The 16,998-nt window shown below is 39.1% G+C and overlaps 1 protein-coding gene and 1 long non-coding RNA gene across 2 annotated transcripts; one reads left to right on the top strand and one right to left on the bottom strand.

Moving 5' to 3' along the window:
- The first annotated feature begins 67 nt into the window (after window positions 1-67).
- dcun1d3 (defective in cullin neddylation 1 domain containing 3) lies at window positions 68-16,475 on the top strand. The gene is given in 4 exon segments (NM_001103112.2): window positions 68-441; window positions 4,560-4,631; window positions 10,923-11,458; window positions 14,574-16,475. Coding segments are annotated over 2 exon segments (894 nt in total). The 5' UTR covers window positions 68-441; window positions 4,560-4,631; window positions 10,923-11,033; the 3' UTR covers window positions 15,043-16,475.
- Window positions 5,330-10,272, bottom strand: LOC141380774 (uncharacterized). Its single transcript, XR_012399571.1, has 3 exons — window positions 9,020-10,272; window positions 6,545-8,980; window positions 5,330-6,451 (listed from the first exon to the last, which is right to left on the bottom strand). It is a non-coding gene; the product is annotated as an uncharacterized lncRNA (long non-coding RNA).
- Window positions 16,476-16,998: the final 523 nt, after the last annotated feature.

The following is a 16,998-nucleotide window of genomic DNA, read 5'->3' on the forward strand; positions in this document are numbered from 1 at the left end:
GCTCGCGTCGCTCATCTCTGCGTATCTTTTGCGCAGACTCTGTCGGACCCAAACAAAAAGAGAAACTGCGATCAATCAGCGGCCGATCCGCGATTCTCTGGTTCCGTGTGGTCGTGTCGAGTTCATCGGGATCATCCGGATTCTTCAAACATTGATGTAGAGGAGTGCGGGATCTGGGGAAGGCGGAGGTTTAACGGGAGCCGGTCCGGATCAGCGCGGGTTCGGTTCGGGCACGGGGGTCTGGAGGACGTGAAGCTGTGAAAATGTCAACAATGATCATCTGATGAACCAAAAATCACCACAAGCACAAGAGACGAGCTTTCCCCTGCTTCAACGCAGATCCAGAACCGATCCGGTTCGGCTGAACGCTGGGATTAGCTTTAGCTTTAGCATGACAGCAGGGATGCGCTGACTCTGACCCGTTTCATCGTCTTTCCACAGGTAAATCAGCACAGAACACGCTCACTTCACACCTCCTGACATGTTCACGTCCAGAACGAACACGTTTGAGAGTTCAAATGAAGTTTAGTGCTTATAAATGAAGCGCACTCTCATCTGAAGCTAACCAGCTAATCTGCTAACATGAGATCAGCTCTTTAAAAGACTTTAACTGTCATGCGGAGCGTTGTTTCATTCACATACAGCCATGTATCAGAGCTGTCCGTATGATTACAGCGTGTTCAGGCTGGATATTTACTGTATTTCTTACAGTCGTAGACAGTTAATCATTATTTAGAGGAAAACTTTCTCATTTATCCTGACAGAGACTCTTGGCTGTGGCTCAAATCTATGAGCTGCTTACCTACACAGCTTTATGGGAATCAGATATCGCTTTGCATGCCTTTTAAAGGCTGCATATTTAAAATAAATACAGTCTATTTAGGATTTAGGTGTCATGGGCATTTGCTTATGGTGATCAACATGTTGCCTAGTGCCTAGGTAGACTGCAACTGTGTAAATATATCTATATGCTGTAACAAATAACAGATTGTGACAGGAATGGAGATTTAATATCAGAAAACTGACATTAAATACATTTTAAGTTATCCTCACTTACTAAGAAGTCCACGCTTTTAGTATGTTTTTTATTATTATTATTGGTTTACCAATGACTTTTGAGGTAATATAGTTATTAATTTTTTTTACTTGCCTTTTAAAAACATGACAATTTAGGCCAAACTCAATCCAAACATAATCTTGCACAAACTGACTGAGGCATGTCAGATATACAGTGAATCAAATATAAAGCCATACAATTACACAAACATACACATTTATAAAACAATTTATAACCTTTTATCAAATATCAAAATATATTGTACAATTTATAAAATATCATAACAAAAAAAGAACAACATGCTGCGCAGACATCAAACAGAAACTCTGCAAAGGGTTAAATAGAAGCATATTCTTGAAACAAATCATACAGTTGTATATAGCCTTCTCACACTTCATTATTTTTAAAGCTTCTGCGTATGTGGCAGACTCCTTTTTAAACGCAGTCAATTGAGGAGCTGCTTTCAAAATTTAGCATTTATGAATGAAGTTTTTAAGTAAACTAGTAAACAATTTCCTCTTTGCTGTCCAAATTTACTCCAAATTTTACAATGTTCTAACAAATAGAAGGAAACATTGAAATTTATTGTTTTATCGAATTGTCCACATCAGACCAGAAAGAACTAACCAAATTACAATGAAGAAATAGATGGTCAACCGTTTCAAGATCACAGTTGCAGAATTGGCAAACATTACAAGGTACTATAGTCTAGGACAGGGGTTCCCAAACTTTTCAGCCCGCGACCCCCAAAATAACAATGTCAGTGACTCATGACCCCCATTTTTCAAGGTGGTTACACTGTAAATATATAAACCTTGTAGACACAACTATAGGCATGTATAAACATGAGCACATTGACAACACATAAATGCAACAGTCTATTAACCGTATATATTTTTTATATTCATTTATTAATTTATAATATAAAACGTAAAGGCTGATGACTTTGATTTTTATTTGTTTATAATAGATAATAATAATATAATAATAATTTTGTTTTTGTTTATTTGTATGTTGTTGTTTATTTAACACAACTATTATCTTCTGTGGGTTATGAGTAAAATATGGTCATTCAAATAGTTTAATAAAACTTATTTGACTTTGGAAATCACCAAGCGACCCCTTGTCATTGTTATGCGACCCCCCAGCGGGTCCCGACCCCCACTTTGAGAACCACTGGTCTAGGATTGGGTTTTACAAACTGAGATCTGTTTTTTCTTCTTTATTATTATTATTTATTTATTTTATTTATTTATTTTTTTGTGAAAAACCTACTTTATTAAACGAAAATGTTTACATTAAATAAAAAAAGTGTAAGTAAATTAATATTACTTTACTATAAGTAAAACAACAGCATACTATTATAAGGCAAATCCTATACACAGTTTAAATTGGATGTTTGTTTTTAAGAAACTTCATAGATGTCTTTTATCGGAAAGCTAATTTTACCAGCAAGTCCTGTTATAAACACACCACATATTAAAAAGTAAGTTGCATTGTGATGATTACATTAAGATGTTTTTAAACGTACAAAACTGTTAGCGCTGAGATCAAAAATAATCGAATTTTTATCAAAAATAAATCTTTTAGATTTGTATTTTATGTATCATTACATTTTTTAAATGTATTTTTATTGTTATAAACCTTTTTGGTTGTAGGAAAGTGATCTTAAAATTAAAAAATGTTTATAAATTGTATCTGTTTTTGCCATGAAAAAGCCAAACAAACTCTCTCGGATGTTGCTAAAAGGGATACAGCTGTGGCCAGAAGTTAACAAGAATAATTTGTTATTTATTAAATAACCTATTAATTGTATTTTATTATTGTATACCCCAACCCTAAACCCAACTCTCACTGTAGTGTAAAAACAATCGTTTTACAGAGTGTTATTCATATTATATATTAAATTACTTATTAAATTGTATTTTATTAACTTCTACCCCTACATCAACCATTATAGTAATGTAAAACAGCAATTATACAAAGAAATATTCACATTATTTATTAAATTGCCCATTAAATTGTATTTTATTAACTTCTCCACTTACGTCAACCCTCACAGTAATGTAAAAGCAGTAGATATAAAAAGTAATATTCATATTATTTAAGAAATTACACAATAAATTGTATTTTATTAATATCTGCCCTACCCAAAACCATCACAGTAATGTAAAAACAGTAATTATTCCTTGTATTATTCACATAATTGATTAAATTACCCATTAAATTGTATTTTTGGCGTCTACCCCCACCGCATCAATCACAGTAATGTAGAAATATGAATTATTGTTTATGAAATTATGCTATAGTGATGTGAGTATCCAGAGCTGTATCTCTTCTAGACTTCACGCCCTCCCTGTCACTCTCTCTGACAAAACCACAATCAACTTTGCCCTTTTTTGCCCCAAATTGTTTGTGACTCCGCAATAACATTAAAAAGGGATACAGCTGCAGATACTCGCATCAATATAGCATCATTTTTGGGACGCTGTACAACAATAATTCATATTCTGACATTACTGTGAAGTTTTGAGTAGAGTAGATGTAAGTAAAATACAATTTAAAGGGAAATTAAATAAATAATTTGAATAAAACTCTGTATAATTACTGTTTTTGCATTAGTATTGATTAGGTTTAGGGTTGGGCTATGGGTAGGCCTTAAATAATATACATTTTAATGGGTAATTTAATCAATAATATGAATAATACATGGTATAATTACTGTTTTTACATTACATGTGAGGTTTGGGATAGGGGTAGATGTTAATAAAATACAATTGGATGTGTAATTTAATCAATAATACTCTGCATAATTACTGTTTCTACATTACTGTGAGAGTTTAGGTAGGGGTAGATGTTTATAAAATACAATTTAATGGGTAATTTATTAAATAATATGAATAAAACTCTGTATAATTACTGTTTTTGCATTAGTATTGATTGGGTTTAGGGTTGGGCTATGGGTAGGCCTTTAATAAAATACAATTTAATGGTTAATTTAATCAATAATACTCTGCATAATTACTGTTTCTACATTACTGTGAGGGTTTAGGTAGGGTAAATGTTTATAAAATACAATTTATTGGGTAATTTAATCAATAATACTCCGTATAATTACTGGTTCTACATTACTGTGAGGGTTGGAGTTAATAAAATACAATTAATGGATAGTATAATAAACAATCATTAACTTCTGGCAGCTGTATCCCTTCTAGCAACAACCTGCCTTCGCTTCAGGTGTAGGTTGCCATGGCGATGACCCCTGCCAGCTTATGTGTCATTTAATCATGCCATCGGGTCACACCAGCAATCCAACACCTCCAATGTAACCCGATTTAGCCTGTTTTATTTAGCTGACCTCATGGGTATTGTGTCGTGGGATAGTTAGTTAGTTAGCTAGTTAATGAGTTTGCTTATGCAGTCTTGTAATCATGTGTGTGTGAAAAGATAGAGATGCTTCATGTGTGTGTCATATTATGCCAGCTCTCTGTCTCGTTCTCAGGCTAGCGGATGTTACGGCCGCGTCCATGGAGTTTCCTCAGATGACACGCGTGTTCAGCGCTCGGGGATTTTGGTGAGTGTGTCCCGCAATTCAGTGTTTCCGATCCATGGTGATGTAATTTCTCTGAGCCTGCTCCACAGCTGCTCTGAAGAGGAAACGGTCCACAGCGCTCATTAGAAAGCACATCATTACGATCCTGCAAGCTGATTGGTCCATACAGCGTAATAGTGCGTCATCATTGCACTGCATTCAAACTAGGCAATTTGAAGTAAGGCTGCACGATATATGATTTTGCATGTTCTCACTGTGTTGGCGTGGGTTTCCTCCGGGTGCTCCGGTTTCCCCCACAGTCCAAAGACACGTGGTATAGGGGAATTGAGGAGGCTAAATTGTCTGTAGTGTAGTGTTTGAGTGTATAAATGAGTGTGTATGGATGTTTCCCAGTGATTGGAAGGGCATTCACTGCGCAAAACATGTGCTGGATAAGTTGGCGGTTCATTCCACTGTGGCGACCCCAGATTAATAAAGCGACTAAGCCAAAAAAAAATGAATGATATATGGTTTTGGCATGGATATTGTGACGTGTGTGTGTGTGTGTGTGTGTGTGTGTGTGTGTGTGTGTGTGTGTGTGTGTGTGTGTGTGTGTGTGTGTGTGTGTGTGTGTGTGTGTGTGTGTGTGTGTGTGTGTCCATGATAGTCACATAACAGGATCTGCAATGCTGCATTTGGATTATAGTTGATGAGCACAGCAGTTGAGAATGCATGAGATTGATGCAGTCACTGCAGAGATCAACCAAAACAGAGTGAAAGTTTATCATTTGCATGTGTTTTAAAGACATTTTAAAAGAGTTTAAAGCATTCAAACACAATGCTTTCAAGACTTTTATAAATCATAATTCTTCTGAATTATTAATACAAAGGAGTCTATACTGTAATACAAGAATTGACCGATCAGCTTCAGCTTGTATGGAATATTCATGTTTCGGTAAGATTAGTTTTCTCAGACAAACACAGAACACCCGAACACTGCAGTGCTTTGTTATTTTTTCGATAGATAAAACTTGTATCAGAGTCACAGCAATGTTTTGTCAGCTTGTCATCCTCTGGGAAAACGGTTGATGGTCGCCTAGGCTAGCAACCTACAAAACACCCCCCACCCGACAAATTTGTAATCTGTTTTCTACAAAAAAAGACATTAGCTGCGTCCCAAATGGCACTCCATGCACTATGTACTTATGCACTTACAGACTCAACAGGATAGTATATGTATGTAGTGTTGTCCCAAATGGCACACTAATGTTTTTTTACTAAGCGGAAATTCAGACCGTTTCCCTGATGACGTTTGACGGTTGCCAAATCAGTGAAATAATCGACCGACTTATCAAATAATACCTGCCATGAGTATTGCCGCATTCACCACCAGGAGGCGCTATAATCACTCTCGTAGGAGAATTTTGCTTTCACCATCCAAAATAAATAAAGTTATCCAACATGTGCGCCCGATAGCTCCGCCCCTTCCGCTACGTAAGCAAACCTGCGGTCGTTGAGTGCGTGAAGTGTCCATCATTACACACTTCATTTTAGCAGTTGAATGAGGAGTGCATCATCCGGGTAATTAAAGTGCACTTACTATTTTTAGAGTTTTCAGTGTGAACGCACTACTGACACTATTTATACTACAAAATGGCGTAGAATAGTGCATAAGTATGCGATTTGGGACGCAGCTGGAGTCTCACTGATTCGCCTCGCAGCAATCCTCACACTAATTGGTAGAGCATAAGAACATGCAAGTATTAAATTGTAATAGCCTATATATTTTCCCTTATACACCAGTGTGTACACTGATATTTTTGTTATTGAATGACAAATAGGGCCAATTTAAAGGCCAAAGACTTACGTTTTTCAGTTACAAATGGCCTACTGATGTTTTGTTTTTATATTTGACTATTGTTTGTGCATAAAGATATCTAGATAAGTAATAATACCGTTTGTTTGAAAACAACTTTTTTTGTCATCATTACTGCAAACTTGTATAAGCGATAGTATTATTAAATGTGGAGGGGGCCTTTCAATATTTTCCAGGGGAAAAGGGGGTCTTAGACAAAAAATGGTTGGGAACCAATGCAATAGAGCAGCTTTGGGATGTGGTGGAACAGGAAATTGGCATCATAGATGTGCAGCCGACAAATCTGCAGCAACTGTGTGATGCTATCATGTCAATATGGAGCAAAATCTCTGAGGAATATTTCCAGTATCTTGTTGAATCTATCCCATAAAGTAGGGGTGTCAAACTAAATTCCTGGAGGGCCGAAGCCTTGCACAGTTTAGTTCCAACCCTGCTCCAACACACTTACCTGTAGGTTTCAAACAAGCCTGAAGGACTCAATTAGTTTGATCAGGTGTGTTTAATTAGGGTTGAAACTAAACTATGCAGAGCTGCGGCCCTTTTGGAACTGAGTTTGACACCTGTGCCATAAAGCATTAAAGCAATTCTAAAGGCAAAAGGGGGTCCATCCCAGTACTAGTAAGGTGTACCTAATAAAGTGTCCGTTATTTTTATATAGCTTTTTTCACAACTATCCAGGGTTCTCACACTTCTTGAAAAGACTTGAATTTCAGCTATATGGATTTATCTGTGTAAATTAAAATGAAATAAAAGCTATTAATTAGCACTTCTAGTATGTATTGCCTCTTCTTGTTGAATCGCTGAATGCCTCGTCAGCTGTAAGTCACTTTGGTCACACTTCTCTGACATCTCGTTTCTCTGAAGACGTTGTAGAGCTCATGCAAACAGCACAAACGCTTCATCATGAGTGTGTTATTCGCAGATCATCAGACTGGATCCCTCAGCGTTTAGCTTGCTCTCGCCCTGGCCTACTAACACAGATTAGCACTGCGTTTGCTCATGTCAAGCACATTCTGCATCCTTCTGATATGATCTGGCCAATCAGAATGCAGCAGAATCACTGAATTAAAGCTGTGGGTTTGCTGTCACACACTGATTACCAGTTCTACAACCACAGTGAATAGATTTTCACCACACTGCTAAGCTAATGTCCTGCCCTGCCTCTGATTCACTGGCAGCCTGTAATTTACCACACATTGTTTAACTGGTTTACTTTGTTCGGCTGAATGGGAATTCTGGGCTTATGAGATGCAAAGATGATTCAGTATTTTTCATGCTAGGAATGCACGATTCTAATTGGCTGATGAGCTTTCTAAGGTGTGCCGTTATGTTCTGATAAATGCACCGTTAAAGTAGTCCCGGCAGGTTTGTAGCGTATTCCAGTAAGACTCATTTGATGAGTGTTAAATTGATCACAATGCAGCTTTAATATACTCATTAAATATCATTTAAATCTCTTTACTTTATTATTGTTGAAGTTTTATTCACGCAACAAAATTTAGTATCATCACTTGTACTTTAATGTCCTACAAATATGTTGTTTAATGGGCTGTTGAATGTTGGGTTAGCTGTGCGTTTACCTGAAAATAACATTACAGAATGCTTATCAGCCGAAGGAGTTCCAGCAGGTTTTTTAGCACATACCAGTAGGAATCATTCGAGGTAACTTGATAAGACCAATCTCCACGTGAATGCAAATCCATTCTTGGTGTTCTTAAAATTGAGAATTAGCCACTTTCTTCCTGCTCTCAAACGAAAATGTTTGTTACTGGAGCCTTTATTCCAGTTATTTGCAAAAGTAAGAAACCGTTGTGAAAGTGTGTGGATTGTGGAGTGAGAGATGCTGTTTCTGTGGAAGGAAGTGAAGCTCAGGTTTATGTAGGGAACTTGTGTGTGTGACTTTAAAAGAGGAACCATACGGGTGCGTTTGTTTGTCATTGTTCCTTGGAAATGGGATAAAAATGGGTGTGAAAACCCCCACAGCGGTTTTACATTTAGCCTTTAGAAAGATCTATCCATCTATCTATCCATCTGTCTGTTCTTTAACCTACCTATCTTTAAGTCTATCCGTCTATCCGTCTGTCTGTCTGTCTGTCTGTCTGTCGGTCAATCCATCTGTCTACCTACCTATTTTTAAGTCTATTTGTCTGTCTGTCTATCTATCTGTCTATCCGTCTCTCCATCTGTCTGTCTGTCAATCCATCTATCTACCTACCTATTTATCTATGTCTATCCGTCTCACCGTCTGTCTGTCTGTCGGTCAAACCATCTATCTACCAACCTATTAAAGTCTATCTGTCTGTCCGTCTATCGTCTGTCTGTCTGTCTGTCTGTCTGTCAATCCATCTATCTATCTACTTATCTGTCTAACTGTCTTATCAGTCTCTTCGTCTATCTATCTATCTATCTATCTATCTATCTATCTATCTATCTATCTATCTATCTATCTATCTATCTATCTATCTATCTATCTATCTATCTATCTATCTATCTATCTATCTATCTATCTATCTATCTATCTATCTATCTATCTATCTATCTATCTATCTATCACCAATTCCATACAAATGTCAACCTTGCCATGAAAAAAAATTATGTTTTCGCCAAAATACCTAAACTGTTTCTGCATTTCTATATCAAAAATGTCTCTGTCAGTGTTTTCAAACAAATATATTTGATTTACCGAAGTCACAAAATTGGCAATTTCACATCCATAACAGAGAGATTATCACATCCATAATGACACTCTTTTTTTTCCTCATAAATGCAAAAAATTTTAATTAAATCAAATCAGTTATGTTTGTTATAGTGATCCAACTCTTATCCTTTTGATGAGCCTCGTTTCTTTTGGGTTGTGCAGTTTAATCGACAGAAATTTTACAAAGTATGTTGTAGACTGTAAACACGCTACCTTTTGTGTCACATCCATAATGCACGTTTATTTTCCTCATTTAAAATGTAAAAATGTACAGATTAGTATTTTGTTTTGCTCCCACAACTCTGTAAGAAATATAAACAGATGTTTCAATAATGTTAACATAAACTTTCACTGTCAATTTCTGTTTTGAGATTTTACAGCTAATGTCGCATTCATAATGCTGGAACTGCTCACATACATATATAGGGCTTGACATTCACTATTTGATCACCAGCCACATTAATAGCCACTCTGCATTTTCACTAGCCACAATTTTGTTGTTGGGAAAATAAATTTTATATGCATATTTTTTTACTTTTACATGCTAAAATGACTTTATTTAGATTTTGTGTCATGTCCACATGCCTTATTCATTTTACTTTTTGTGTGTTGTGTTTGAGCTGCTCAATGAGCATGAGCAAATGGGTCGTGGTTTTACAGTGTCGCATTACGATTTGTTTTTATTTCACATGACTTTTCAGAGCTCAAAATGAAAGATTGGCCAAATTTATCTCATTCCTTCATTCATTCATTTTCTTGTCAGCTTAGTCCCTTCATTAATCCGGGGTCGCCACAGCGGAATGAACCGCCAACTTATCCAGCAGGTTTTTACGCAGCGGATGCCCTTCCCATCTCTGGGAAACATCCACACACACTATCACACACACACTCGTACACTACAGACAATTTAGCCTACCCAATTCACCTGTACCGCATGTCTTTGGACTGTGGGGGAAGCCGGAGGAAACCCATGCGAACGCAGGGAGAACATGCAAACTTCACACAGAAACGCCAACTGAGCCGAGGCTCAAACCAGCGACCCAGTGACCTTCTTACTGAGGCGACAGCACTACCTACTGCGCCACTGCCTCGCCCAAATGCATCTCTCCAAACATAAATAAATAACTATTTCTTAACCCCAACATTTAAATGTCAAAGCTGTACACCTTTACTTTTCATTTAACAAAACATTTCCTCCGTTCTTGCGGTCTTGAAATTTTGGAAATGAACTTTGGTGGTTGATTATGACGTTACACAAGGACGTAAGATCGCATGTTGAATAACAGCCCATGGTACTTAAATATGAAGTGAAAACAGATCGTACAACACCTCTTCCAAACAAGATAACCACTAACAATCAAAACTGTCTGTATAATGGAAGCCAATGACAGCCACTAACATAATAAAAGGGTAGTCCGTTTGTGTAGTACACAAGAATTAATACGTTTCCTGACATTGGATGCATTCAAACCCATAGGTCTCAAACTAGATTCCTGGAGGGCCGCAGCTCTGCACAGTCTTACTCCAACCCTAATCATACACAGCTGATTTAATTAATCAAGGTGTTCAAGACTACAGGAGACTATTAAGCAGGTGTGAGTCGGAGGTGGTTGGAGATAAACTGTGCAGAGCCAGAAGTTGAGTTTGAGACCACTGATTTAACCCATAGTAGGCCACACAATGTTAGCATGCTTGAAAATGCTGCATGACCGGCTCTTTAATATCTCGGTGATGTTTCTGTTTGATTCTGAATCTGCAGGGCATGGTGACTGCTGTCCGTCAGCCAGAGCAGAGGCGTCACGCAGGGGCCGTCTGGACCTGAAGGAAGACCTCCGAAACAGGACGAGTTTAAAACGACAGCGAGAGAGACATGGGGCAGTGTGTGACTAAATGTAAAAACCCCACGTCCTCTCTGGGTAGTAAAAGTGGAGACAAGGATGGCAAGTCTCATGGGAAGAAAGGCGGCGGCGGGACGCACAAGGAGGAGGTTGCCAAATCCTCTGCCGAGGTCATAATTAATGGCACCAAAGTGTCGGAGGGGACGGTGGAGGGCCCTGTGGCTCCGGTCATCTCAGCGGTGGATGTGCGGCGTGATCAGTCTGCACAGGACGGCGACGGAGTCTCCATCGATCGGATACATAAGATGTTCTTGTGTTATAAGGACGAACATGAAGACTCTATTCTGGAGGAGGGCATGGAGCGCTTCTGCAATGACCTCTGCGTCGATCCGGCTGAGTTCAAAGTTCTGGTGCTGGCGTGGAAATTCCAGGCTGCTACCATGTGCAAGTTTACAAGGTGAGTTTTAAGTGTGACTTTATATAAACTATGGAACCCTTTCACATTTCTGAGTTTCTGAGCAGTGTCATAGTTGGTAGACTCAGAGTGCAGTGAATGGGAAAGTACAACTAATCCTACAATCCTATTGGCTGAAATAATAAAAGAAAACTACACGATGACGCTATCAAGGCTTTCAGAAAAAGGACAAAAATAGTATACGATACCGGCAGCCAGAAGAGAGAATAATGTCAAATTAAAGCCTGGTTTATACTTCTGCGTCAAGTGATCGACATGACCCATGGCTCCTACCTTGCGTGTAGTCGTGCATTTATACTTCTGGGCGCTGTTTGTGTTGCTCTGCAATAACACTTCCGAATCGCTAGCTGTTTATGTTCCTCTGTGTCGAGTTTCTTCATGGGTGTTTTGTTTTTTTTGAATGCTATCTTAGTGTACAAGTAGCTAAAACTCGCTCATTCTGAGGCGGGAAGTGGCAGATGTGCAACAACTGTTTTGGGGATTTTTAACGACCACAGAGAGTCAAGACTTCGGTTTAACGTCTCATCCGAAAGACGGCGCTCACTGAGCAGTATAGAGTCCTCGTCACTATACTGGGGCATTAGGACCCACACAGACAGCAGGTTGGGCGCCCCCTGCTGGCCTCACTAACACCACTTCCGGCAGCAACCTAGCTTTCCCATGTGGTCTCCCATTCAGGTACTGACCGGGCGCAGCCCTGCTTAGCTTCAGTGGGCGACCATGTGAGAGTTGCAGAGATCTAGCTGCCGGCAGTTGCATTTATCCACACTTGTAGATTGTTTGTTATATTTTATGCAGATGCACTCGTCCTAGTTAATCTACGATTATAAATTCTTTCCAAATAGAGAATAAGGAAATATCGCAATGCTAGATTTTTACAAGATTTTTACAAGATTTTTTTAGGGCATTTTTTTTAAATGCCCTAGTTAATGCATTTAAAAAAAATCTAAATATGAAAAAATTTCAAGGATTTAAAATGCTGATTAAACACATCATAACACGTCTTCATTCATTCATTTGTTTTCTTTTTGGCTTTAGTCCCTTTATTAATCCGGGGAATGTACCGCCAACTTATCCGGCACATTTTTACGCAGCAGATGCCTTTCCAGCCACAAACCATCCCTGGGAAACATTCACACACACTCATTCACACTCATACACTACGGACAATTTAGCCTACCCAATTCACCTGTACCGCATGTCTTTGGACTGTGGGGGAAACCAGAGCACCCGGAGGAAACCCACGCGAACGCAGTGAGAACATGCAAACTCCACACAGAAACGCTAACTGACCCAGTCAAGGCTCGAACCAGCGACCTTCTTGCTGTGAGGAGACAGCACTACCTACTGCGCCACTGCATCACCCATAAGAGTCATGTGAATGGAAAATTTGATGGAAAAAAGAGGAATCATTGCTGAAAAAGTGAGCAGATACTAATGAGCTGTGTTGCGGCAGAGTCCTCCAGCACAGCATTATGGGTGTTTAAGGGTCTGAGGCAATCCTGGAAAATACAGAAGTTGAGTTGGAGTCATAAAAAGAGCTGTTGTGAGTGTTTGATTGCAGACGTTACAGTGTGGTGAGAGATCATTACTCACTGCAGTTCCTTCACCAACACTCAAACCTCCAAACATTGCTTCATCGCGGCAAAGTGTTGCAATGTCCATATTTGTGTGGCTTTCAAATCTGCATTTAATTAAACACAGCCATATAATTTAGTCCATTTCAGTAGTTTATTAAAGTCATACAATTTTTCGATAATCTTTTGAATGTGTGAGAATACCGAAGAAATGATCTGTTGTTATTTCTGTTTGATCACAGTGTGGGTTCATGTTACATGAATGATTATGTTGGCTTGAGAAAGCCAACATACTGTTATGCTACTCTGTCCTTGAAAACAAACGTATCTCCTCCTAGGCCGTTCATGCCACAAGGCCCAAATGTGGTCAAAATGTGCCTTCTGCATTCAAGATTGTTGCTATATCTCCTCATGCCTATAAGACTTATTGTTTTTTTAATAAAAAATGTTCAATTTTAAATTTTTATAACCCGGATATATTTAAAAAATTATACAAGCCCCAAATTTGGCCAAAAGCTGTATTTAGATGCGTTAGATTTTGTTGCTATATCTTTAAGGTTTATCAGACTTATAGTTTTTCATTAAATAATTTTTAAGCATTGTTTTTCTCAAAATATGGCAAGCCATTTTTGACTTAAACTCCATATTTTTACTGATATGGCAAGCCATTTTTGCATGTATAACTTTCACACTTAAGCATTGTATTTTCAAAAATATACGGCAAGCCATTTTTACATAATGTTCATTCCCTTAGTCCCTTTATTAATCAGGGGGCGCCACAACGGAATGAACCGCCAACTTATCCAGCATTTGTTTTACACAGCGAATGCCCTTCCAGCTGCAACCCAACACCAGGACTACATAATGTTCAAGTCCAGTTTTTGACACTCATAAAGACTGTCATAGAAACATCGGGGTTGATTAAGATCACTCAGATTGTCAAGAAGCTTTGATGTATCATCACTAACCTGTCAAATGTCCCCATAGCAATAAAACAGTATAACCTAGCAACCATTTAAAAATAGCAATATCTCTACATCAGAACATCGTAGGGACCTGGGCATTGGCTTGTTTGACTCATGCTAGCAAATGGGACTTCCTGTGTACTATGCATGGTAACAATGATAATGGAAGCCAAATGCTAATAACGATTAGCTACATGCTATGAATGATTATCTAAATGCAATAACATATGCTAGAAATGCCTACTAAGTATTAGCATTTGATCAAACATGTACACGAGCATTGCCATTTAGCAACTGCTTAGCAACCACCTAACAATGCCAGAAACGTTTTAGCAACTGCCTAGCAACCACTTAGCAACCGTGCTTTCTGCCAACTGCCATTCCCAGTCCTAGCGCAGTCACGTTGCCTTTCTCAAGCCAACATCAAAGTTTATCAATGAACTTTAGGTTCTAGTTGTACTGTGTGATTGCACCTTATTTTTACCTCCTCACTGTTGATGGTTTCTATTGCAAATATTTTACAAATATCATACCAGTATTTCCTCTCTGTGTCAGGAGAGAGTTTGTGGACGGCTGCAAGGCGATCCAGGCTGACAGCATCCCGGGAATCTGCTCTCGTTTCTCCGTGCTGCTAGAGGAGTCCCGTGGAGAAGAGAGTTTCAAGGATCTGTATCGCTTCACCTTCCAGTTCGGTCTGGATGCAGAGCAGGGCCAGCGGTCTCTGCAGCGCTCCATCGCCATCGCTCTGTGGAGGCTGGTCTTCACGCTGGACACTCCGCCGGTGCTGGAGCGCTGGCTGGACTTCCTGTCGGAGAACCCGTGCGCCGTCCGCGGCATCTCTCGGGACACCTGGAACATGTTTCTGAACTTCACGCAGAGCATCGGCCAAGATCTCAGCAACTACAGTGAGGACGAGGCCTGGCCGAGCCTGTTTGACTCCTTTGTGGAGTGGGAGACGGAAAGACGGAGACGGGAACACACCGAAACAGACCCCAACGGAGACTGCGAAGCCTCGTCCATGTGACCAGGATGTTTGTATTTCATTTTGGGAGGATGACGGTGAGTTCTGGACTGATTTGTGACTCGTATTATTATTATTATTATTATTATTATGAATTTTGTTTTGTTTTTCTCCGGTCTTAACGCATTGGGCATCCCAGTGTGCTCTTGAACTTTGTTTTTTTTTAACGAAAGGGCTCCAATCGAATTGTTTTTTATTTTAGAAAGCACTTTTATTTAAGTTATTACTGTTTAAGTCGTTTTAAGTGACGTTTGCATTTCAACCAGAGCGGTTTCTTATCACTGATGTTAGTTTGGGATTCACTGACGCGCCAAAGAAAAGGGAATTCTGTCCGCTGCCTGCCGAGTTTGAGCACACACACACACACACACACACGCATATGCATTAGTGTTGTTATAATTTAAGAATTTTGGTACCAATCGGACGTTAATTTCCTGATGACGTTTAAGCTCCGTTGAGTGCGTTCAACACCGCTGATTGGCCATTGTGTTCATGTGCTCAACAGAAATGACTGTGATTGGCTGCGAAGCTCATCAGTTCACCACTGTTGACTGCTGTTGACCAATTATAAACAGAATATTGACACTGGAGCGTTTCATGAGCTGACATACAAGCGACGTGACTTTGAAACACTGCAGCTTCGTGTCTTTGTGTACGTTCAGTGAACAGTGGTGAACTGATGACCTTCACAGCCAATCACAGTCATTTCTGTTGAGCACTGGTGAACACAACAGCCAATCAGCTGTGTTTAAGAAAGGAAATTGACGTTTTTAGTGTTTCACTAGCGATTTGCACTGGGATTCCAGTATCGTGACAACACTCATATGCATATATATATTTGTTTATGCACAAAAAGAAACCCAGACTTAAGTAATGCCAGCAGACATGCTGTTTTTAACGGTTATATTTGGGGTTCTGGGTGTGAGGTGGTAATATTGGTTGTGTTTTACATCAGACTGCGGTGATTGATGTCTTGAAGCTCTCAAAACCTCATTTCTCATGTGCTTCCCTGCTCATTTCTGACTCGGTTTTGTTCGTTTTGGTTATTTTCATTCACAAAATTTCTGATTCCTTCAGTAATTCTGCTGTTCGCTCAGATATTCTCAACGGTCAGGTGTGCGTGTTTGTGTTTGTGTGTGTGTGTGTGTGTGTGTGTGTGTGTGTGTGTGTGTGTGTGTGTGTGTGTGTGTGTGTGTGTGTGTGTGTGTGTGTGTGTGTGTGTGTGTGTGTGTGTGTGTGTGTGTGTGTGTGTGTGTGTGTGTGTGTGAAATACGGATTCATTTGCTGTTGGATGTCTGCTGTGAGCTGCTTCTTTTATTTTACAGTTTACATTAATATGTTTTTTTTTTTAATTCAAAGTGATTCATTTCAGTCTTTTGTGTCTGGTTTTATATAAATTATACAGTTTATAATGAATAAAAATGTGTTGAACATTGGACTTTTGTGTGACTTTTGTACATCAGATTCGTTCATTGCTGAATTATCAGATTCCTATATTAATTTTTATGGTTTATTTTATTAGCAGCAGTGTATTTATTTTTTTATTTTAATATACTCTCACTGGCCACTTTATTAGGGACCCCTGTTCAACTTTCTAAGCAGCCATTCACATGGCAGGAACTCAATGCATGTATTAGGCATGGTCAAGACAATCTGCTGCAGTTCAAAGTGAGCATCAGAATGGGGAAAAAGGTGATTTTAAGTGACTTTAAAGGTGGCATGGATGTTGATACCAGACGGGCTGGTCTGAGTATTTCAGAAACTGCTGATCTACTGGGTTTTTCACGTACAACCATCTCCAGGGTTTATAGAGAATGGTCTGACAAAGAGGAAATATCCAGTGAGCGGCAGTTCTGTGGGCACAAATGCCTTGTTGGTGCCAGAGGTCAGAGGAGAATGGCCAGACTGGCTCCAGCTGATAGAAAGGCAACAGTAACTCAAATAAGCACTCGCTACAAC

The sequence above is a fragment of the Danio rerio genome, chromosome 24 (assembly GCF_049306965.1).
Source record: "Danio rerio strain Tuebingen ecotype United States chromosome 24, GRCz12tu, whole genome shotgun sequence".
Classification (NCBI taxonomy): Eukaryota; Metazoa; Chordata; class Actinopteri; order Cypriniformes; family Danionidae; genus Danio; species Danio rerio.